Consider the following 25,285-nt stretch of genomic DNA (forward strand, 5'->3'; position numbering starts at 1 on the left):
GCATTATTCTTATCTTGATGAAGTCCCAATAATTCATTTTTGCTTTTGTTTCTCTTTCCTTCATGGATGTGTCTTGCAAGAAGTTACTGTGGCCTAGTTCAAAAAGGGTATTGCCTGTGTTCTCCTCTAGGATCTTGATGGAATCTTGTCTCACATTTAGATCTTTCACCCATTTTGAGTTTATCTTTGTGTATGGTGCAAGAGAGTGGTCTAGTTTCATTCTTCTGCATGTGGATGTCTAATTTCCCAGCACCATTTATTGAAGAGACTGTCTTTTTCCAGTGGATAGTCTTTCCTCCTTCGTCGAATATTAGTTGACCATAAAGTTGAGGGTCCACTTCTGGGTTCTCTATTCTGTTCCATTGATCTATGTGTCTGTTTTTGTGCCAGTACCACCCTGTCTTGATGACCACAGCTTTGTAGTACAACCTGAAATCTGGCATTGTGATGCCTCCAGCTATGGTTTTCTTTTTTTAATATTCCCCTGGCTATTCAGGGTCTTTTCTGATTCCACACAAATCTTAAAATAATTTGTTCCAACTCTCTGAAGAAAGTCCATGGTATTTTGATAGGGATTGCATTAAACATGGGTAACATTGACATTTTCACAATATTAATTCCTCCAATCCATGAGCATGGAATATTTTTCCATCTCTTTGTGTCTTCCTCAATTTCTTTCAGAAGTGTTCTGTAGTTTTTAGGGTATAGATCCTTTACCTCTTTGGTTAGGTTTATTCCTAGGTATCTTATGCTTTTGGGTGCAATTGTAAATGGGATTGACTCCTTAATTTCTCTTTCTTCGGTTTCATTGTTAGTGTATAGAAATGCCACTGACTTCTGGGCATTGATTTTGTATCCTGCCACACTGCTAAATTGCTGTATGAGTTCTAGCAATCTTGGGGTGTAGGCTTTTGGGTTTTCTATGTAGAGTATCATGTCATCGGTGAAGAGGAAGAGTTTAACTTCTTCTTTGCCAATTTGAATGCCTTTTTTTTGTTTTTGTTGTCTGATTGCTAAGGCTAGGACTTCTAGTACTATATTGAATAGCAGTGGTGAGAGTGGACATCCCTGGGGTGACTGGGTGATGGGCACTGAGGGGGGCACTTCATGGGATGAGCACTGGGTGTTATTCTATATGTTGGCAAATTGAACATCAATAAAAAATAAAGTTATAAAAATAAAAATAAAATGCCCATTATAACTAAAAAAAAATTATTCTGTATTTTAAATCACTTCATCTTTTTCTCTCTTGAATGTAGATGGAGAAAAACTGATTGCTATATCCTGCAAGGGTCCTCCATTTTCCTGAACACTATTCAGTGTTCTGTTGCACTGACTGAATTCCTTTTAATCTAGTACAAGGCTCTCTTCCCTCTTTCTTTTTTTTTTTTTTTTTATTTATTTACTTATGATAGTCATACAGAGAGAGAGAGAGAGAGAGAGAGAGGCAGAGACACAGGCAGAGGGAGAAGCAGGCTCCACGCACCGGGAGCCCGACATGGGATTCGATCCCGGGTCTCCAGGATCGCGCCCTGGGCCAAAGGCAGGCGCCAAACCGCTGCGCCACCCAGGGATCCCTTCCCTCTTTCTTATTTTCCATTTATTCTAAGTTCATGACTTTGTAACATTCAATCCTAAATTGGATTCAATCAGATCTTGAGGATTTTTTTTAATAATAAATTTATTTTTATTGGTGTTCAATCTGCCAACATACAGAATAACACCCAGTGCTCATCCCGTCAAGTGCCCCCCTCAGTGCCCGTCACCCATTCACCCCCACCCCCTGCCCTCCTCCCCTTCCACCACCCCTAGTTCGTTTCCCAGAGTTAGGAGTCTTCATCTTCTGTCTCCCTTTCTGATATTTCCTACCCATTTCTTCTCCCTTCTCTTCTATTCCCTTTCACTATTATTTATATTCCCCAAATGAATGAGAACATATAATGTCTGTCCTTCTCCAACTGACTTATTTCACTCAGCATAATACCCTCCAGTTCCATCCACGTCGAAGCAAATGGTGGGTATTTGTCATTTCTAATGGCTGAGGAATATTCCATTTGAGGATGTTTTAGTTTTAGTTTTTGGCCTCTTGTGGTTGGTTCCTTTATGTCTACCCTATAACAAAAGATCACAGAGTCTAGAAAGAAAGGTAATTTACTTGATTGGATTGTAACATATCACAGACAAATAATTTTTACATGTTTGACTTTATGGCCACCCTGTTATTTCATTCTTACTCTTTACACCACAGTGTTGATTTTCTCATTGTTTCCTAGTTTGTTATTCATGATGACCCATCACTTTTCATTTTCACCTCTTCATAGTCAATCTTGGGATCCTACACATTGAAATATTGTATGGTGTGTCATTTTCCTCAATTTCCAAGGAAAATTTGAATTCCAATCCCAAAACTATACTCTTTCAACATGTTGTTAAACATTTTAATTAATATTGGACTGATGGTAAGTTCATATCTATTTGGTTGTCTTGCATCAGTACATTTTAGCAGTGCTTCTGCAACTTTGGTTTAGCAAATTTTCATTTCATAGCTGAAGCATTTTCAAGTGAAACTTCTCATGAAGACATCACTCAACGCGTAACTGCTGAAAAGCAAGATATGAATGAGGACCAGAATTTAAGAGACCAGATTCAGCACAGGTTAGTTTAAAACTCAGTGTCCTGCATCTTATTTCTTGCCCTTTGAACAGACTGACCATTAGTCACTTTGGCATCTTCAGATCTAGAAAAAAGATGTATTTTCTAGCACTGAGCCTTTTAACAAGTAAAAAAAATAAATAAATAGTTTTGATATTGAGTGAAATATTTGTGTTGGCTCTCATATTCAGAACACAAATTATCATAGACTGGGAAGAGAAGAATTAGATGAGGTGATACTTCCCTTTCTGGTTCATTGCATGGAGTCCTAATTTAGTCCTCATTCAACAAATGCCAGTGAAGATCATGATATTTCAAAGAGGTAGGCATCAGACCACAGAGTATAGTTTAAAATGATTTCCATTTTGCTAAAATGATGTTATACAAAACAGAACAAAACAAAACAAAAAACACCCACTTATTCATTGGAAAAGAAAACAGAGTTAGACAATTTTATGAAATCTGAGGAAATCTAAAAATAGGAGGTGAGCCAGAGAAAAGTAATTTTCTACATTAATTAGCTAATTAGCTTTATTAAGCTTATCTATTCTCAAGGAAGACAAGAAAGTTTCAAGAATCATTCCAAGATTACTTTTCAGTCAGGCAAGTAAATCTGAGCTACCTACACTTACTCAAAGATTTATTTGATTTCTCTAAGAGAAAAACAGATGACCTCAGGCTGTAGCTCCCATAAGAAGCTAATTCTACTCAGTTAATTCTACTGAGTGCAGTTGATCTTCCTGTTGATTTTCACTTCTACAGTGAAATCGAACTTACACTGAAGTTTTTCTGAAATGGTGGCATTTTCAAATCTTCTTTTACTCTTTCATATATCTCAAAAAAATATGGCTTGATGGTATTAAATAATTTCTTCTTCAAAGTAATTAATATTGCACTGTCTGTATAATTCTTAGAGTTGTTTTTTCAGTCTTAACAATATTGGCAGCTTACTCTTTAATTATGCATGTCAGGTAAATTATGCTTAATATTAGTGACATATTTTAATTATTACAATACGATATTTTTGCAGAATTATAGGCTTCTTGGACAACTGGCCTTTGTTGGAGCAACGGTTTACGGAGCCAGAAAATATTTTGATAAAAATCAATGCTGAAGTAGATAAAGAGTCTTTATGCAATAAAGTAAAAGAAATGTTTATGACTGAAATAATGAAAAAAGAGAATAAAGGTAATTATATTTCTTTATAACTTTGAACTTATGTAATAAGATGTGTGGATTTAATGAGTTTAGGAAAAAATGAAAATGCAATTGCAAAGTTCTCTCTTTTATTTGAGTTATACTATCTATAAGTATATTCTTTTGACTTTAGCTCTCTGCTGCAGGTGTTATTTTTCTCTGTTTTAATTTAATCAGGATAAGTCATCTCACTTATGAGATGTTCTCAAAACATTGTTCTCATATGAAAAAAAAAAGTAGAGTTAAAATTTTAAATGTCATAGAAAAGAGTAAAGATTTTAATATTAACCCCGGGAGTTAACCCTCCTTTTAGGATGGATACCCTGGGCAGTTTATTTCCCTCAATCTTGATGTGATGTGAATTTACTGATTATTAACTACTTATTTACAAACCTTCTTCTGGAATATGTCTCATCACAAACCATCCTGATCTCTTTCCTCCTTCATTCAACGAATAAGAATTGCTCACTAGCTTTTCATGGAATTATTGAAATTTACTATTGAAAGGGATCTTAGGCTAATACACTGCAAAGCCAAACTTCAACAGACAATTTTACCTTTGCAAAATGATTTGAAAAATAAATCTGTCTCTTTTGTTTATCATTCAGCCCTAATTGTGTTGACAACTGAAGTTTCTTGGTATAATAAAAACAATCAAAGTTAATAATACCACAAGGATTCTAAAACTGCCTTGATAACATGCTGTCTCCTGTCACTTCATTTATAATCTAACCACCATAATGTATCAATTGATTGACCCCAAAATAGCACATAACTATAAGCTGTAGTTGCTGTGAGGATCTAGGAATGTGCACTTAGAAAGACAAGCTCCCACATCCAAATGTCTACTCCCTGTAGCCAGCCATTGAAACTCTCAGATAAAACAAATACCAATTTGCATATTATTTAAGAGGCTTAATGTGTTATTTAACAGTCAGAAATTAGACTGGAGGCTGGAAGAGACCTCTCACAGCAATCTTAGAGTCTTGGTTGGGAAGGAAAAAATACCAATTCTAAGCTGTAGCTTCAAATATCTACGGGTTAGAATCAGTTTGTTTTTGCCAGCTGTCAAACTCATTTCAATATTTTCCTGAAGATTTTACATTCTAATCACTGAATATATTAACAACTCAACTGCCTCTTATTCAAGTATAGGTTAATCACTTTAACAAATATTTTATCATTAAAACCATAAACATTGACCTAGCCCAACACTCTGAATTAAACATCCTAAGTTAAGAAAATTAAAAAATAAAAGGTATATATATATATATACATATACCCCAGGGTAAAAAAAAAAAAAAGAGAGACCATTATATACTGTTAAGTAGGAAGAAGCTGGTTATATATAAAATAGCCCTGTTTTGTTTTTAAAAGTATGTCTATGTATTAAATATATATGCACAGAAAAGAATCTGACAGTCTATACAGTACTTGGTGGTATAAGAGGAAGAAGAGCAAAGAGACTTAACAGGCAATTTCCCTTTCTGCTTATTTGTCTAAATTGTTGGATTTTTGCAAACAATAATTCTGTATTATTTTTATAATCAGAAAAAAAAAAACCCTTACTTTCCACTTTGAGAAAACATCCTAATAGAATAAAGGCCCCTTGCTTGCTGACTTGAAAAGAAGAATCTAAAATAAATAAATAAATAAATAAATAAATAAATAAATAAATAAGAAAAAAAGGAAAAGAAAAGAAGAATCTAAGGGCAGAGGGAATACATATGAAAAGAAATAGCCACACAAGGGTGGGGGTGGGTATTCATTGCCAGTGGTAAGGTCCCAGCAAGGAGGTAATGGGAGGCCCAGGAGGGCATGACAGGAAGGGTGAACCTGAAGGGTGAGAGGCAAAGAGCCATAACAGCAAGAGATACCTAAAAAAGCACACCCAGCCCCATTCCATCTCTCCAGGCCCCCAGGCTGACTGGCTTCTCTGTGAGGTGGCACTTCCTGATTCTCTTCAAGTCTTTCCTCAAATGTTACCTCAGTGAGGTACCTACCCTGTTCAGCCCTCCATTTAAAACTTAAAAAGCTGCCCCACTGTACTCCTGCTTCTCTTTACTCCGTTCTGTTTTTTTCCACAGTACTTACCACCACCCCTTATATAAATTAACTTACTCATCATGTTTATGGTTTGCCAACAACCACTAAAGTACAAACTTCACAAGGTCGGGATTTTTCTTTTTTGTTGTTGTTGTGATGATCTATCTCTGGCAACCAGAACTGTGGCTACTGTTGTTTGTACTACTATTATTAGCAGCAGTGGAGGTTGTTTTACCTCATTGGTATTACCCTTACTTTCCTTCAAGGCACAATTCAAATCCAATAAATAGTTGCTGCTTGAGTTAACCAATTGCTAAGAAGACTTGAGTACTATGTGCTATCCTAAATATTTTGCACATATTTGCTCTCAGAAGTCTATAGAGCACAGGTCTTACCCCCTCTGTGACCTCCTCACCCTCGTCTTCTGTAACATTGTTCTTCACCTTCTCTTCATGCTTTCTTCACCTTGGTTTTCCACTGGAATTTTGAAATAATCCTTTCTTTTCCTATTTCACTACATTAGATACATCTAGATTATTACTTTTACTTTTGGCACCCTTTGTCAACAAGCCCTTCTACCTGCTACACACATACACATCACCATTATCATCATCATCATCATCATCATCACCATCAATCATTGGCAAAGAAAACAACATTTCTAACAAGGCAGAAAAGGCTTCAAATCCTAGCTTTAATTGGATGATTTAAGGGAGAGCCTTAAAATCTGGATGTAAATTTAAATCAGTATAGGCAGTTATATGTTAATTAAGGCTTATCTTGGTTCAAGTAAAATAGCAGGTGTCTAGAGTCTCTAATAAAGGTCTGTTCTTATCATCTTTTTTGAAGTTAAAAAGAAATTAGAAGAAAAGGACGCTGAGAAAAAAGAAGAAGTTCCCCTGGGTGAGCCTCCGCCTCCTCCTCCTCCCCCTCCCCCTCCTCCTCCTGAGCAAGAAAAAGAGAAGGAAACCCATCCTCAACGAGAGCATTCAAAAACTCCTACTGCAAAAGGGAAACCACCAGCAGGTGATTGACAGAATAATTTATAATCCTGTTTGCCAGTTTCTTATTTTCACTTAGAAAAGAATTATAAGTTGCAAGACCTGTGCATTTGTTTAGATTCAGACTTTGAGCAACTTCAATTGTATGGAACCAAGTTATGCACTCATATGGGAGTGGAAAAGCCCTTAGTAGCCAACAGCGTGGTTGTCCCAAGGCCCATGTACTTTCCTGTGTGGGAGGGAATGTGGAGTCCTCATACCCAGTTCTACTGATTAGAATAAGACCAGAGATGAGAATAGGATAGGCACAGAGAGTAACCAGAAGGAACTTAGAGCACATCAAAAGGGCACACAACTGTTTGCTGAACTGTAGACTTCTGTTTTTGTAGAATGAGAACATCTTCAAAAAATGAGAGTTAGCATAGCCAGTTTTTCCCAAGAAAAAGGGAACAAATCAACAGCATTCATCAGAGCCTAGAATTCATATGTAACTTACTCGTCTGTGTGAGTCTGTGTGATAATAAAAAGGCTAGAAATGAGCACCTGGCATCTCAGTAAATGTGTATGTTTGTAATTTATAATATATATGGATCGAGTTGGTGTAGGGAATATGTTTTACCTGAAGTTCTTTCTAGATCCTTAAACATGAAGGACCATTAACTTGAGTGGTAGACAATAAATATAATGACCAAAGTGAAGTGCTCAATTATTGCAGTGCACCATATTGGTAGAATGTCACTATCAGTTTGGTGCTGTGCATAGAAGCAAACGTGGCTGTCGTGTCTAGTTTCAGCTCTGTAAGTAGCTGGCCTGCGCATTACCCAAGTCTACCTAGGAATCCTTGATCATGTGCCAGCATCACATTTTTAAACTCCAGAATCTTTGTGCTTCATGGACATTTGAGATGGATTTGAATTTTTTAATTGAATTTCTTTATGTTGAACAAATACATTTAAAGACTTAAGTAACATATATTATGGTCTGTTAAAGACCATCATATTCCAATAAAATGGGGCTTGACTAAAGGGCAAAATATGCAAATTCTAAAGACATGGTTTATTTAATCATAGCAATAATAAAGCACAAAGCCATAAATTAAATATATATGTACTTTTCCCGTGAACCATTAGGAATTTAAAAAAAAATTCAGAGGTCTGGAGGAAAGATAAAACCTTTAAAATGCTGTTTAGAACTGGGGAAAACAGTTTTCACAATGGCTCAAGTAAGCCTAGACTTATCCAATATAGTTCTTTAACCTATAACCATGACTCTCCTCACCACGACCTCCCCCTTGCTATCTGGAGGACTGTGTACTTGAGCCATTCCCTGAAACCAGTCTCTGGTGTTTCTGGTTATAACATAGTTCAGTCTTTAAGTTTCTGAAGTTTGCTTGCGATTTTAAAATTGTATTCTTTAATACTGTGCGTGAGAGGAATAATAAAGCTATCATTGCTTAAAAGAATGCTTGCATCTGTCTCTTTTTTTTCACCAAGGACGGGCCTAGAGCCTGATCTTTAAAAACTTATCCAAGTGTTCATCTCCAGAGGCCTAATTATTGCCTTCCAACAACAATGCTTAACGGAAAGAGATTTCAGTGCTTTTGGGCAGCAGTGGGGCAGTAGAGCAAGGCAGTGAAGCAGGCGGCTGCCCTTACAGCTCAGGGGAGCTTAGTGAAGCGATTTTAGGGGGAAAAGTTCCTGGCAGGTTTGACTTTTTTCATATAAATAATCTACAAACTCTTTTTCAAATGAAAGCATTTTCAGAAATGAAAGCCTGAGGCTTCTGAACATGCCCAGCTCAAACACCCAACAACCATCTTTAGAAGTTGAGATGAAAAGAGGAATTATTTACCAAAAAACGACAAAAAACAAAAACCCAACAGGGTGGAAACAGACTAAAGAAGGGGGCATAGTGCGCTCAGTACGAACAGTCATTGTGCCCCTGTGTGATTCTGCATTTTGTATCTGCTTCCAACGTGCTCGGGATTAAATTTGAAGGAGTTCACAATTATGTACCATTAAAGGGTCTATTATCAAATCCACTACCAAGCTTCAGAATTTAATTTAAAACTAAAGTTGTCAGTGTGACAATACAATAGTACTATATCCATGCTGCTATTTAAAAATACTTTTTGAGATTTCAGAATCTGTTTAGGAACTGATTAAAAAACAAAAACAAAAACAAAAACAGGTAGAGTGCATGCTGCCCCCAGGTGAAATTAGACTTGCTCATCATACTTTATAAATTCCAGTATCTCTTTGTAATTTCTTTTCTCTGTTGCCTTGTTTAGAGTTTGTTTAGAGCTAAAAAGTTGGTTATCCAAAATATTGTTATTAAAGGAACTAGGAGCTTATCTAAACATTATTATTATTATTATTATTATTATTATTATTAAGCTTATTTCTAAAAAGGCAACTAGTTCAACAAATATTTAGTTTTTATTTATTTGTTTATTTACTTATTTTTGAGTTTGGTGGTTGGCTATTTGGATACTTAAAAGTCTTTTTATAGAAGTTTACCGAATTCCAAGGTTAATCCTTCTCTATGTTTTAGTTCTTCGAAGTCTTGGTTGTTGGTTCTGGGAAGTTTAAATATGGCATGTGCTACCCATTTACACATTCCTATAATTATCACTTCTAAATATAATAGGTCAGACAGGGTTTCTCCATCACAGGCGTTTAAATTGCCTCATCCATCCATTCTTCCAATGAAGGATAAACTGTAGCCCAGGGCAAAGGGTAGGTAATGATTGCATTTGCTTGGTGACTTATGTGGGATGGAGGGAATTTTTTCAAGGAACTAATTTATTATTTGGGATGCCATATTGAGCTTGAGATGATCAGATTCCCATTTTCCCCCTTCCAGTGCAGTTTTGAACTAGAGTCCAAGGAATCTAAGATAACCATACCCAAACCATCCTTTACATTGCAAGTTATAGTCAATGCAAAGTGGAAATGTAGAAATCACAAGTCATGAGGTCAGGAAAAGTTCAAGGATGCACCATATCAAAACAATGTGGTTATTCAGCTCTTCCTCAAGCTCTTTTGGCATCATTCTTATTACAGATTTAGTGGTCTTATATAAGGATCATTTCATTGAAATAACTCAAGATAGGGCGATCTGCTTCAAATGAACTTGTAACTTTTAACACTCTGCAGCTCTGTTGCATTGAAGAGTTTGTCACCAAATCCACTGACAAATATTGACATTAAACTTAAGACTAAACTTCTCAGTGTGACAAATGGAATAGCACTCTCAGGGCTGTCATTCAAGAAGTTTTAATCCAATCTGTCTTCAGATTAATTTTAGCTCACAGTAAAGACCTCAGAAATATGACTGTTTATCTGTGAGGAATAACATTTGATTGCTCATGAATAATATAGCCCGGGATATTAAAGAAAATCATCAATAATGTTTATGTCTTGAATTTTGTTTAGAACCCTTGACTGGTAAGCCAGACTCTCTTCAGGAAGGAAAAGGAAAGAAAGGGGACACTTCACTCAAAAGAAAAGGTACCGCAGTTAAAGATAGATACGGTTTTGACATGATTCTGTAAACATCGAATACTTCTCTCAGGCATTTGTAAGCCATAAGCCCTTGCCAAAGAATATAACCTCAGCTGTTCTGTAGCTCGGATTTTAGCAAAGGTTCTGCCGAGAAAAGTGATGCTTGTGGGAAATAATTTAGAAACATCTAACATACAGAATATCCATCCATCATAGAAATTACAGGTGTTACCCTTGGGCTATGCTAGGCCATCAGAGAGACATACACTGAACCATATTTTCTTGAGCTTCCATCAAATTGCCTTCACTGACACGCCCTTCAGTATAGAGCACTCAACTCCTTTCACAGTATAACATAGCAGTGGAGGTGAAACTTGCATTATACCAATAATAACCTGGTATTTAATTTTCTGGGGGGATGGTATGCCCACTACATCATTTAATGGTTCCTGTAGGAAATCCCGGGTGAGACATTTCATTCAGAATCAAGGGACAGGAAAATCTTCATCTGAGTGGTTAGATGATTAGCACATCGAAACGATGATATTTCCTTTTCTATTTTGGCTGTCCAGAAGTTCAGAACCAAACTAGTCGCCATATCTGTGCAAGAGCACCTAGATCTCAATATTGGTTTCCTAATACCTCTTCCAGTTTTGACCGTTCCACTTTAAGTTGTACTTTTCCTCACCCTACTTTCACTTAATTTTTTTTTCTGTTTTACCTTAACTGTTTCTGTGAAATAGAGGGGATATAATTTTCACGTAATTGATAGTTGGCAGAAAATCCTGGGCTCTTAAAAGCATATTAGATTTATTTGAAGCTGCTATAACAACCAATTAAAGATTGAAATGCAGTTATAAATATATACAGTTGGCTTTTTCAAAGGGTACATTCAAATAAGGCTGTCATGAGTGTGTACCTTTGTTTAATTTTTCATTACAAATTGCCAAATGCAGGGCAAGCCAGGAGTATGCAAGTTCACAAACTGATGAGCTGAAAAGGATCTTTATTTTGCCATTTAAAAATACATAACCATGATTCCCAAAGAGAATCTTACCCTTCTCTGGTTATGTAACATGACGTATAACTAGAGCCAGCTGGTGAGTTAACACTGAGATTTAAATCTTAGTTAGGGGATCCCTGGGTGGCTCAGCAGTTTAGTGCCTGCCTTTGGCCCAGGACATGATCCTGGAATCCCGGGATCGAGTCCCACGTCGGGCTCCCGGCATGGAGCCAGCTTCTCCCTCCTCCTGTGTCTCTGCCTCTCTCTCTCTCTCTGTCTCTCTCTATGTCTATCATAAATAAATAAATCTTTAAAAAAATCTTAGCTAAAATCTTAAGGGCAATAATTTATGCTCAGCTCTACTTATTTACCAATAGGAGAATAATTTTCACATTTACATTATTTATTCCTTGCTTCTCATTGTGATCAACAAAAGCAAATGAAGGATCACCATAGAATCTTCAAAAATACAAATTAAAGAAAAATTAAATATACTATGCACATTAGTTACCAAATCAAGTTAAATATAATAATGTAAAGTATACACATTCTGTTAAAAGTATACACCATAAGCAAATGCAAGTTTAACCAGTTAGTTAACCTGAGTCAGTTAGCTGCAGTTAGCTCAATTTAATTAACTAAAAACTTTCAAACATTTTTTTGCTTTTATTTTACTGAATTTCTGTTGTGTTTAATGATATTTGAAATAGGTGAATTTGTAGTCCTGATGTAGAAGCCAACTCTTATGGTTTAAGGAGCTATATCCATTCTTCAAATTTATCCTTATTTCCTGCTGTTGACATCTTCGACTCAGTCCTATTCTTCTCTGCATAATAGATCTATTTTCTCCCCAAATCTTGACATTGAAATGCCATTGCCAAGTGTATTTTGGTGTTCTTAAAGCATTTCTTATTCTCTTCAACCCATATGCCATTGTCCCAGGTTATTGCTTCATAAAACAACAGCTCTTCAACACTATGACCTTACCTATCAGTTGTTAATTAGGGGCAAAATGAAGAAAGTTTTCCATGATCAACTAATTGCAGAAAATACTGAGTTATGCCAAGTTAAAAAGTCTTTAATTAAAAAAATATCAATATGCACCTCTAAGGGAGTGGGAGATACAGTATGTAATATCCCAAAATATTTTGGCTGCAGAATTCTCTCTTGGAGCAGTTTGCGCTGGAGCTAGAGTTTTATGGAACAAACATTGGGGAATAATTTTGTCTTTTGTTCCACTGGGCTGCTCATATGTTGGCATTGGCATTGTTCCAGTGCTTGCCTTCTGACTTGACTTATTGTTGTAAGGGCTACCAGGACACTTAGCAATAAATGAAATGTCAGTGTTATAAACATTAGTGACATTTAACTGGAAGGGCATGGAAAAACAGAGGAAAAAAAATAAAAGGCTAATAAAATTGAGATACCTGGCTGCATCCATCAGAGCAGTGGCTCTTTAAGTATGGTCCCTGGACCAATAGCATCCAAATCACCTGAGAACTTCCTAAAAACACAAATACTTGGCCCCACCCCAGATCTACTGAATCTAGAACTCCTGTAGGGGACCAGCAATTTGTGTTTTAATAGGCTCTCTAGGGAATTCTAAATTGGAGAACTATTAAACTGGAGCCCAAGGATTACTGCTCTACTATCGCCATTGGAATATCAGAAACATTCAATTATTTCTAATGTATTATTTATATGCCTCATCCCCAAAATATTTAAATTAGATTACAACTTAGAAAAAAACATATATATGAACTATTTCCATTTCAACATTGAATGGCTACACTGAGGACTAAATGATCCAGCTTTCAAGCAAAAGCCAGTCTCTCATTAAAAACTGAAGCTTCCATGTGGTCGGGTGAGTGATATTGAGGAAGAGATGCCCCTTGTTAAGATGCTGGCAGATTTTGTTCAAAAATGACAGCTATATTCATTCTCTATGGCATAGACATATTTTTATTCATTAAAATTTTTCCTCCTTAGTATTTCCATTGTTAAAAAAATAGATAAAAGTTAAATGGAATCAAAGTGCAATGGTCCAAAAATACTACCCGGCTCTTAGTTTTCACTGAATGATCATGATATGTAAGAAAAGAAGAAAGAAGAAACTCATTCCAGTCCTATACTTATAATTGCAAATTTCTTAGGAATTCTTCTTAGAGAAATTCATCTTAAAGTGGCCATAGTGTTATCATTTTTATTTCACTGAAGATACAGGTCAAATAATGGAAAATCACCATATTGAAATATATATCAAATTATGAACACTGCTAGTTATTGCCTGAACAAAGATTTTCTTAAATTTTTCTAAATATAAAAATATCTAGGTACAACTTGAGACCTGTAGGTAATGGATACTATTTTTAAATGTATAAGTAGAAGTCACCTATTTAGGGGTGACATAAGACATAATGACAAATTCCTCTCTACTTATAGTCTATATATTTTTGAATAGCATGAAAATGTAAGGTATATTTACTTTTCTAAATATCATTATCATTAAATAATACTCATTAAGGAAATATAGTTTGGGAAATAAAGTGTTCCCACATCTATAGGCATCTATAAACTGCATCTAAAATCTCAATAATTATTCTGAAGGTAAGTGTAATTTAAACTGAATGAATTTCTAAACCTTAATAACCTTGATCCTGTTAGGACATATTAGGCTTTCTGAGTTAAGCTACTTTCATCAATCACAGGATCTTTCAGACCATAAGAGTGCCATGCCACCCAACTGGTCTAGATTCCCTTCCTGATGCTCTCAGGGGAAGTGAAGCATATGTTCTTTTTGGATTCTCAACTGAACATTAGTATTCTTTCTCTTGCTCCTCTTTTTCCTCCTCTATTTCCTCTTTCTCCCTTTTCTCTCTTCCTCTTTGCTCCCTTCTCTCTCTCTCTCTCTCTCTCTCTCATGCCTTAGTTCATCCAGGCTTATGGCACAGCAAGTACCTTCATCCATACTCCCTGAGTGTAGCAAGAAATATAGTTTCCCACTCAGAAACCCTGTTTCTCATTCAGGGAATGTTGGAATATTCAGGAGCTGCAATACCCTATCTCCTTCCTTGCATTCTTTATTAACTCTGACTGACTCTTATAGTAACTTCCTTCTTCCCTGCTCCTATCCTGAGCTTCAAAACAAAAACAAAAGCAAAAACAACTATCAAGAGCACTGCTCATAGTACACTTACTCTCTTTCTCATTCAGGATGAGAATTTAATTTACTAGTATTTGCAGTAGTAAATGAAATGCACTTTACAGTCTAAACTGTTCATTTTAGAAGCAAGGACAGAAAAAAAAAAAAAAAGAAGCAAGGACAGAGACAAAAATAAAATATCAAGTTGCTTTTCATAGCCAACTGGACAAAAGAAACTAAGTAGCTTTTAAAAAAAAAGCCTGTTACTGGTACTACTGGTTAATTTGGAAGCTGTAGAGAATAGAGTTTTTGATTTCTGATTTGGTAAGTCTTCCCAAAATTGCTTAATGAATTGCCTTAAGTCCATGGTAATTCTAGCTTTATTCATCAACCAGAATCTGGTTCTATTCACCTACTTGTAACAGAATGATTTAATATGCATATTTAAGGTTCTCCTAAAGGAAAATCACCAGGAGGGAAAGGACCACTAAAGAAATCACCTGCTGATTCTACAGACATGTCACCTGTTCCCATAGTGCCACCACCACCCAAGCCAGGATCAGAAGAATGGGTCTACGTGAATGAACCAATTCCTGAGGTATGACGGTTCAGATTTAAGCTAGTAGAAACTAGTCTTTCTCTCCCTCTCTCTCTCTCTCTCTCTCTCTCTCTCTCTTTTTTAGTAAGATTCATACCTTTATTTGCACTACCCAGAAGGCCTTTCATAGCTGGTGATATGTATCTTCATCAAAAAGCCAAGGTGAATTTTTGAGACTACACATTCAATCGCATTGTATCCTCTTCCCTACTCCTTCGAGTTTCTGAGTCATGCTTTGAACGGCTATTAAGTGCTGAAAGCAGGAGAACAAATGGGTTCTGTGAGGACCAATTTTCTCCCTAAGGACAAGCAGAGATGCAGTTTCTTGGAAGAATGACTTCCTCAGAACACATATCTAGCAAATTATAGCCCTCCATCCATGTTCTCATGCCCACATTATAATGCTTTCAAATGAAGTTTAACCTCTCACTTTTGAGAAATAGAAGAAATTTTTTGAAGCTAACTAAACTAACAAAAGAACAGGGCACTGTCTGGCCTGAGAACTTTAAATAGGTATGCCAGTATAGGGTGAGGAGATGCCCCAGGTGAGCCCTGGAAGCTCCATTCAGTTCTTTGTTCTCTGACAACCACAAAGCCCAGTTCCACCTAGACAAATCTGGTTGCTTCAATAGATAAATCATCTTAAGAAAAAAATCAAGAATGGACTTTCACATTTTTTTTTCAAAGAGCTCTGTAAAAGATGCAGCCCCTCTTTTCTTCATTGCAGTTCTCAGTGAATTCTTCCTCTTATGAACTCTGAACACTGACTGCCTGTGCCAGATATCTGAGACCCCATGATGAATTTCAGTGGTTGTGGTGTTGCCGTTATTATTGATATTTCCTAGGGACATGTTTTATCTCCCCAAATAGATTATAAACTCTTTGCGAGAAGGTTGGGAACATGTGGGATAATTAGCTCTATTCAATACAGAATCAAACACAATGTAGATTCTTGGTGGAACTCTAATGATTTAATTAATTAGCATTGATAAGGAAGTTAGAAAATATTTGGAGGTGATAATATTAAATGATATAATTGTAGATATGTATAATATCACTCAGCCAAACAGAAGCTACTTTTTGAAATAAATACATTAAAAAATTTGTCATAGAATCAAGATATAGAAATGGTTGTTGGGACAAAAATAAAATTAAAATGGTATTATCTGGCAGGGCTGGAGAGTGAGAGACAAAAAAATTGAAATGCAATCCTTAACTCCAAACCTTGAAGCTCATGAGAGAAATAAATTTATAGAGGACAAGAAGGAATAGAGGACAGATGTAAAAAAGTAAACATTACCACTGAGATACGACATCGACATCGGCTCCCATGTAGACCTTCTAGCAGTCAGGATTCTGGCAGAAAGCAGATAATAATTTAAGGAGAGTTTAATAAAGGATAAAAAATAAGGGAAAATATAAGGATTCAATTATTACCCCCAAACAAGGGATAGCCAGGAGCCATATGGCCTATAGGACTGAGAAAGTGAGGAAAGGGAGCAGAACTTGAGGGGACTTCAGTGGAGAGTGCTATCTGACAGGAGCTGAGGCCTTCAGCAGAGGGATGTATCCACCCACAGTGGTGCGGCCGAGAAGAGCCAGGGGATTCAGAACCAGACCTCATATCTTTCTGTTCTCCCATCTCTTTCCCAGAAGGTGGAAGGCAGGGCTGTTTCCTGAAGTAGTTCACATAAGTCAGCCTTCCAGGGCACTGAGTAGCATGAAGAATGAAGTATAGGACTTGGTCTAGAGGGACAAGAGGCAGAAATGCAGCACAAAGCAGCCACATAATCCACTCTAGTCCTTTTCCCACCCTAAGCTTCTCACACTTTGGCAGCTACAGAGCTTACCTGCCAAAGAAGAAGCAAGACAGATGCCCAGTTAAATTTTAATTTCAGATTAACAATGGCTTTAAGTGGGCCCCCTATACTTTATCTGGTAACCCTAGTTGCAGGCCTTTCAAGGACCCCATATCTACCTCCCTTAGTAGGCATGTGGACAGATCGAGGAAGGGAGAGGGGAGATAGAGGGGAAGGGGGAAAGGTAGATTGAAAGAGAGAGAGAGAGAGAGAGAGAGAAAGGTTGAGAGATTGAGAGAGATTGCTTTCATATCTGGCTCTCCCGGGTGGAGGCAGCAGTCAAGTTCCAGAGGAGCCTGGGTCCTTGTCTCTTTGTCAGCCACAAGAGAGGTTGCAGAGAGGACCAAGAAGACAGAGTGAGAGGTCTTTGTTTATAGTTTCTGAAGCTTTGGAGCATATTTGCTTTGGCTACTGATTTCCAATTATCCTCAGTCTTATCCAATGAAAAGAAGACTATTTAATTGGAAAGTATAGATCTGAACATCTAGTCACATCATGTGAGTTAAGTGCCCAGACTCAAAAAATTACATCCCAGAGACCAGAAGAACCTATAGATATGGCATTATCAATAACTCATAGAAATCACTGAGGATATGGGTCCAGAAGACCAGATATAGGCAAACATCCAAATGTTTAATAAAAGGCTGATGGGATTTAGTTACATACAGACCAGGACTGACAAAATTTGAGAGAAAATTATTAGAAGTATGACTTCTGAGCACACGTAAGTGACAAAAATGCTCCCCCAGAGCCCACACAGGTTCACTAAGTCCTGCTGAACTGGCCCATTCCTTTTCCTTGGCAGCAAGGTTGAATAGAAGGAACAGGGAGGTGTATCTTGAATTCAAAATAGTATTTGACAATTTCTCATGAAGTTCTTAGAAACGAATGAGATCTGTGAGCAGAGTATTACTTTAATTAGGTCTATTTCTAGGAGGTAACACAGAGTGTGAATTAATGGATTAAAGTCATCCAGGAGGGAGGTTTAGTAGTGGGCTTCTTTAAAATGGTCTTCAGCACCATTCTGGGTACCGCATCTTTTGAGAGAGATCATGAAAAAGTAGAAACCAGAGGGAGGAACTGGGGTGGGGGGAAGGGTGTTAAAAACAATGTTGGGGGACACCTGGGTGGCTCAGTGGTTAAGTGGTTGAGGGTCTGCCTTTGGCTCAGGGCGTGATCCTGGAGTCCCGGGATCGAGTCCCACATCGGGCTCCCTGCACAGAGCCTGCTTCTCCCTCTGCCTGTGTCTCTGCTTCTTTCTCTGTGTCTTTCATGAATAAATAAATAAAATCTTAAAACAACAACAACAACAAAACAATATCAGGAGAGGAACATTAAAGAAACTGTAAATGTTTAAGTTAGATAAATGAGTACTTCAAGTGTGTCTAGACATTAAATCATAGGACTTTAGAACTAGATGGAGCCAGCCAGTCTCCTAAAAATTTAACTGCTGATTAAACTGGGCTCAGGGGTGTCTACATAGTAAAATTTATTGAGGGCCCGTTATGTGCAAATGCTGTACTAGATGCCAGGACTACACAAACAAGTGAGTTTCATCCTGAATCCCAGCCTACCTCCTTACTGTCTTGAAATATCTGACATGCTGTCATAAGGAACACTGTATGAATGTAGTGCCCTTCTCCAAAGGGCACAGCCAGGGGCTGATATGTGGAAAGGAAGGCAAATTTCTGCTCAACACACAGGAAAAATTTCCAGTAACATAGTTGTGTGGCACCAGAGGACCTGCCCTGAAATGTTTCAGTGAGATCTGTGGAGGGATAACTTATCCTTAATATTTGGTATTTCTTAGTGGAAGGGAGATTAACCAAATAACCTCTCCAAGCCCCATGTGTAATATCATGACTAAAAAAAATGTACAACCAATAAGGTAATATTTAGTACAGAGAATTTATATTGGATATAATATGTGTCTTTAGTTTTATTTCATTTCAATTATTTCTTGGTTTTGGTTGTTTATCTTGCATCATCAAAGATAATATAAAGAAATTTTCTAACTTTCATGGTGCAAACAGCAAAGATAAAACCACTTGGGCAAATGCAGAGAAATGATTCATCACCACCATGACATGAATGCTAGATATTGTCCATGACAGGCAGTTTTCCAACGTAGGCAAAATCTGACATCTATTTATTCATTCAATAAATATTTGAGTACCTTTTATGTCCCAGACACTGTAGTGATTTTAAGAAAAATGATAGAGTGGTGACTAAAACCAGCATTGTTCTCATTGTTCTTTATGAGACTGGTATTCTAGAGGAGAATATGGACAAATGAATGAGCAGTTGCCGTTAATGTCATCCTTACTATAATGGGAGAGAGTGCTGAGTGCAGGGTACTGAGATAGGACTCCAGAACTTTAGAGGATGGCCTTCAACACTTCAACACTTCAACTATATATATATATATATATATATTATTCATGAGAGACACAGAGAGAGAGAGAGAGAGAGAGGCAGAGGCACAGGCAGAGGGAGAAGCAGGCTCCATGCAAGGAGCCCGATGTGGGACTTGATCCCAGGTCTCCAGGACCAGGCCCTGGGCTGATGGTGGCAAAACTGCTGAGCCACCCAGGCTGCCCTCAACACTCTTCTGATCAGAGAAGGATTTCTGAAAGAAATTTGTCTGAACCGAGACATGAAGAAGTATTTCAATTAGGAATTAGCTGGGGGAGGGGAGAGAAGGAAGAGCAAGAAGTTTCACAAAGAATGCTTTAGATAGGGCAGCCCCCTGGCTTAGTGGTTTAGCACCGCCTTTAGCCCTGGGCCTGATCCTGGAGACCCGGGCTCCCTGCATGGAGCCTGCTTCTCCCTCTGCCTGTGTCTCTGCCTCTCTCTCTCTCTCTCTCTCTCTCTCTCTCTCTGTGTGTGTGCGTGTGTGTCTCTCATGAATAAATAAATAAAATCTTAAAAAAAAAAAAAGAATGCTTTAGATGGTTTCATCTTGATCTTCTTGCTGAGTATTGCTCTTCTGACTCAATTATTCAAGAGAATTATCACTTTGAAATGATTAATTTTGTGCTTTATCATTTAACAGGAAATGCCTTCATTTTTAGTGCCCTACTGGGAACTAATCGAAAATTCCTACATAAACTCCATCAAAACAGTACTCAGGCATCTGAGAGAAGAACAGCATAGTGTGGTTGCTTACTTATACGAGGTTAGGTAAGTAAAATTTCCAAAGTGAGAATTTTGTACTCTACAGGCATATTGTGTAAGCTCCATCTCACTCTCTTAATGCCTTACAGAACAAATTTCCAGCAGTTTCTATGGCGTCCAGATCACAAGCAAGATTTTGTATCTCAATGGCAGGCTGATTTCAATGCTCTTCCTGATGACCTGTGGGATGATGAAGAAACAAAGTCTGAACTACACCAAAGAGTAAATGTAAGGAAATCTGCAACCTGCTGCACCAGGGTCTCCACACACATGAATATTGTACTGCAGAAGCCTAACTCATTCCTTTCTTCTTCCATGAGGTGTGAGGGTGAGGAGGGAAATGGTTTGAACATTTATCTACCAACTTTCAAGAGCAATGGCTCTTCCAAACTTGAGTTCAAACAGGATTTTTTTTTAGATTTATTTATTTATTCATGAGAGACACAGGAAAGAGGCCAAGACACAGGCAGAGGGAGAAGCAGCCTCCTCACAGGGAGCCCAATGCAGACTCGATCCCTGGACCAGGGACCACAACCTGACCCGAAAGGGAGATGCTCAACCACTGAGCCATCCAGGCACCTCACTTTTTTTAAACAGGATTTTTTTTTCAAGATTTATTTATTTATTTATGAGAGACACACAGAGAAAGGCAGAGAGAGAGACCAAACTTGAGTTCAGAATGAGAACATGCTGGCCAATACTTCCAGAGAAAGGACCCAAGTCCAGTAAAGCAAGAGTATTCTTGGGATCTCTTTTGTAGACTCCTATCCCAAAGCTTTGTTTGGCATTGTAACTATCTCCATGCTTGGTATTAAGCACATGCCTACCTTGAGTGCAGTCATATGGTTAGATGATGTCAAGGAAGGGAAGAGGGGACTTCGTGGAAAACCTAAAAGCCTGCCAATATTGAATAGATCCTGTGAGGGGAGGTAGCAAATCTTTTACATCTTTGTATCTCCAGCAGGCACAGTGCCTGCCACGTAATAGGCAGATTTTCATAAATTCATAAATGGGATATATTACTCTGATGCTTTAGGAAAGGACTCCTCAAACCCAAGAAGCCTGATTTCAATATCTTACCTTTTGTCTTTCCTGTATAAATTTACAGAGCCCCTCTTTCTGTCACAGGAATTCCTTCCCTTGCCACTCCCAAAATATAGGTTACTGGTAGTCAAATCTGATTATAATCTTAATATTTATTTATATAACAAAAAAGTGCCAAAACCTATCCCATGAGCCATTTATCTTCTCTACAAATATTTATTGAGCATCTATCATGGTCCTAGCACTATTCAAGTGTCTTGGAACTCAACAGTGAACAAAAAGTCTATGACCTCAAGATGTTTATATTCTGGTAGCCAAAAGACAGAGGATAAGCAATAAACAAATGAGTATATAGAATATACCATGAGTGTGTGTCATTGGTAATGAGAGCTTTGTGAAGAACAAGAAAGTAGGCAGGAAAGGAATGTTGATGTACCATTTTGTATATGGTGGTTGTGGAAAGGCCCACTGAGAACGTGATGCTTGAGCAAACTCAGAACAGGTGTGATTGAATGAACTGTGTAGATATTTGGGGAAGAGTGTATCAGGCACAGAGGGAAGAAAAGCCAAAGGCACTGAAGTGGAAGGATGAATAGTGTGTTTAAAGAACAGTAAGTTGACTGGGGTGGCTAGAGGAACAGAATGAGCAGGCCAGGTGGATGGTGATGAGGTCAGAGAGATCATAAGAGATCACATTATCTAAGGCCTTGAGGTCATTATTAGGATATTGGTATTGATCTGAATGAGAGTTAAAGCCTTAGCTTCTGGTTTTTAAAAGGATCTATCTATAGTGGAATAAAAGGGAGACCAGGCTGGGAAACCAGTTGCGAAGCTACTGAAATTAAGTGAAGGTATTATAATGATTTAGATGATCTGGGTGCTGGAGCATTAATCCAGCAGGCATTGAATTAACTGTAGCTCTGATGCAGCATTATTTGACCCATGAAGAAGCATGACAAGCTGTCTCTTCATGGTCTCCTATACTCTGTAGAGTATAAAATAACCATATTTGCCCCAAAGTACTTTTTTTGTATTGAATTCTATTGTATCTGATATCAATACTGTGAACCTTGCTTTACTTCTTGTGTTTGTCTCATGTAAGTTTTGACTTTTGACCTTCTTGTGTCCTATTGTTTTATATGAGACTCTAGTAAGTCCTATATAAATTGAATTGGGGCTCTTGACCCAGCAGAAAACATTTAAAACTTTTGTAAAAGTGATCATTTTTAATGATTTTTGTCTGCACGACTTTCACAATTAATAGCCATGAGTTTTTCTTTAAAACAACCCACTCTGATTATTCAGGGATATATAATAATTCCCTAGTTCTTGCCAAATAAAGTGTGAAAACCAGCTGTGCCTCTGGATAATCCCCGACCCTCTCTATGATTTGTCAATGTGCTTGTTCTTGACTTATTTCATTCCAATTCTGAGAAGTTAATGGAGAGGTTCTGCTATTGCATTGTCCTCGCTCTACCATCAGAAATCTGAGCCACAGAGCTGCTAGTACTTGCCAAGGCCTCAGAGTGAAGCAGGAACAAAAAGAGAACTCTTCTAGCTCTCAGAAATGTACAAATACTTGGTAAGCGCAAGCCAGTATGCACTGAATGTCTGCCAGAGCAGCTGTGGAAAGACCATGGAGATATCAAGATCGGCTCTAAAATAATGATGTTTTGTGCTGGCACTTAGCATATGACTATAAAAATGGTTGTGATACTTTCATTTTTATGTCCAGTTCCCTGAAGGTAACAAACCAAAGTGCTAAGTGTTCCATTAACACAATATCACAGAAATAAAACCCACTGTGGGCACTGGCTGAAATGGAAATGCTTGAATGAAACTGCTTGCATTAGGATTCCTGGCTCCACCCCACACTGAAACCATAGCCAAGTGACTTAACCTCTCTGGGCATCAATTTTTTCACCAGAATTTACTCCTGGTTATTGTGGAGACTAGCAAGGTAATCCATGTAAAGCACTTACCCACAATGCCCAACCCATAGTAACATTCAATAAATTATTATTGTGAGAACTGTCACATTTTAATTGACTGTCTATATTTCGTTAATGGGATATTTTATTAAAGAGATATTTTATTGCTATAAATAATATTATATTCTTATAAGATATAATAGATTTTATTAACTGTGGAATTATCATATGCTAAATACTGTGCTAAGCACTTTAAATACGTAAGCTAATTTATTCTACGTAGCACACACGAGAGGTAAGAGGTAAAGTATATAAGACCTGAAATAGTGGTGTATATTACTCAAGAGCACAGACTCCTATCTTGGATCCACCACCAACTTTTTGTGTGCCTTTAGGAAGATAACCTCTCTATAACTCATCTGCAAAATTAACATTATAATAGTACCTCAAGTTGTTGCGAGGCATTAAATGAGTTGATATAAGTACAGTGACTTCCATTCTGACACACTGACACCCATGGAAAGACCTCAGTACATGGTAGCTATTGTTTTGTTATCTAAATGGCAGAGCTGGGATCTTTAAAATATATATATATATATTTTTTACTGCTAGCTCTTTAGTAGAAAGCTTATTTTTGGACAATCCTATTAAGTTCAGACAGCACTTCTTGGTGAATGACATGTTCCACTTATGGTGAATGAATAAGCCTATGCCCTTGGATTAAATACAGCTGCATATTTCATCCACCAACAATATGCCATTTCCACAAAAATTCCCTGAAAGGACTTCTTAATTTTTTTTTAGAGAGAATTGGGTGGAGGGTGGCCAGAGAGATGGAGAATCTTAAGCAGGCTCCACACCCAGTGCAGAGCCTGATGCAGGGCTCGATCTCATGACACTGAGATCATGACATGAGCTGAAATCAAGAGTCAGATGCTTAACCGAACTGAGCCATACAGACACCCCAGGACTTCTTCAACTAAACAAATTTTCTGGGAAAGGACTAGAATACTACATAAAACATAGCCACCTATAAATAAAGTGAACTGCAGTGAATTTGTGCATATGATTTGGTGAGCTGGTTTTACAAAGTAAGGGCCTGGCATAGAGAAGAAGCAAAATAAATATCTGTTGAATGAAGGAATAAAATCCATGAGTGCATTAGGTCTAATTTTCTTTGGAGACATTTTTAAGGCAGGTAAAATATTCTAGTTTCATTACCCTGAGGTAATTCGAGCCATGTATTCTAAAGCATAACTGTGTTCTTTCTGTTCAGGATTTAAGAGACCGCCTGTGGGACATCTGTGATGCCCGGAAGGAAGAAGCAGAGCAGGAGCGTCAGGATATCATTAACGAGAGCTGGTTGCAAGACTCAATCGGAATAACGATGAACCATTTCTTCTCACTAATGCAGGTAAGAGTGGCTTGTCAACAACACAGACTCTTGTCTCCACAGCTGTGTCCTGTCCCTCCCTTTGGGAGTGTGAAGGGCCTGTTCAGGCCTCATTTTACTCACAGCACTCTGCCTGGCCTGAGCTCCAACTTGCTGAGAAAGTTAGCTGAAATAAATCATTTTGGTCCGGGGCCAAACAAACACCAGAACTGGAAGCATCCCTGGGTGCCTGGGTGGCTCCGTCAGTTAAGCGTTTAGCTCTTGACCTCAGCTCAGGTCTTGGTCTCAAGGCCCTGTGAAGCTGGACATGGAGCCTGATTAAACACACACACACACACACACACACACACACACACACACACACACGAGCATTCCAAGCAACCACCAACCCGCTTTGCACAGGTGGCTTAGAAGTGTGGAGAGGGACAGAAGAAATGCTGTCCATACTGGTTGTTGCCTTGTCAGCCCCTCACAATGGACTCCCAAAGTAGCCAGCAGAAGCCCAGGAAAGCATCTCTGCCACAAAGCATGGGCTAGGTCAATGGCAGCAGGCATTTGATTCCAGAAAAAAAGTTTATGTCCAGATTGAAAAAAAAAAAAAAAAAAAAACCACCATTCACCAGAATAACCTCATTTGCAGCCTGTTAAATAAAATTTGCACTAGATGAGATAAGAAGATAGACATTGCTCTTATTCCAAGACCATTGTCAACAGTAGTACAAATAGGATCCTTCCT

At 37.8% G+C, this 25,285-nt stretch overlaps 1 protein-coding gene across 1 annotated transcript in view; it reads left to right on the top strand.

Annotated features, from left to right (window-relative positions):
* The window catches only part of SPEF2 (sperm flagellar 2), a 169,895-nt gene that overhangs the window by 77,545 nt on the left and 67,065 nt on the right, over positions 1-25,285 (top strand). The window contains exons 17-24 of the mRNA XM_041749489.1: positions 2,547-2,655; positions 3,683-3,840; positions 6,745-6,921; positions 10,334-10,408; positions 14,997-15,145; positions 20,060-20,187; positions 20,271-20,409; positions 24,433-24,570. Of these exons, the coding sequence (XP_041605423.1) occupies positions 2,547-2,655; positions 3,683-3,840; positions 6,745-6,921; positions 10,334-10,408; positions 14,997-15,145; positions 20,060-20,187; positions 20,271-20,409; positions 24,433-24,570 (1,073 nt within the window). The remainder of the gene's footprint in view (positions 1-2,546; positions 2,656-3,682; positions 3,841-6,744; positions 6,922-10,333; positions 10,409-14,996; positions 15,146-20,059; positions 20,188-20,270; positions 20,410-24,432; positions 24,571-25,285) is intronic.

Source organism: Vulpes lagopus, chromosome 3 (genome assembly GCF_018345385.1).
Source record: "Vulpes lagopus strain Blue_001 chromosome 3, ASM1834538v1, whole genome shotgun sequence".
Lineage (NCBI taxonomy): Eukaryota > Metazoa > Chordata > Mammalia > Carnivora > Canidae > Vulpes > Vulpes lagopus.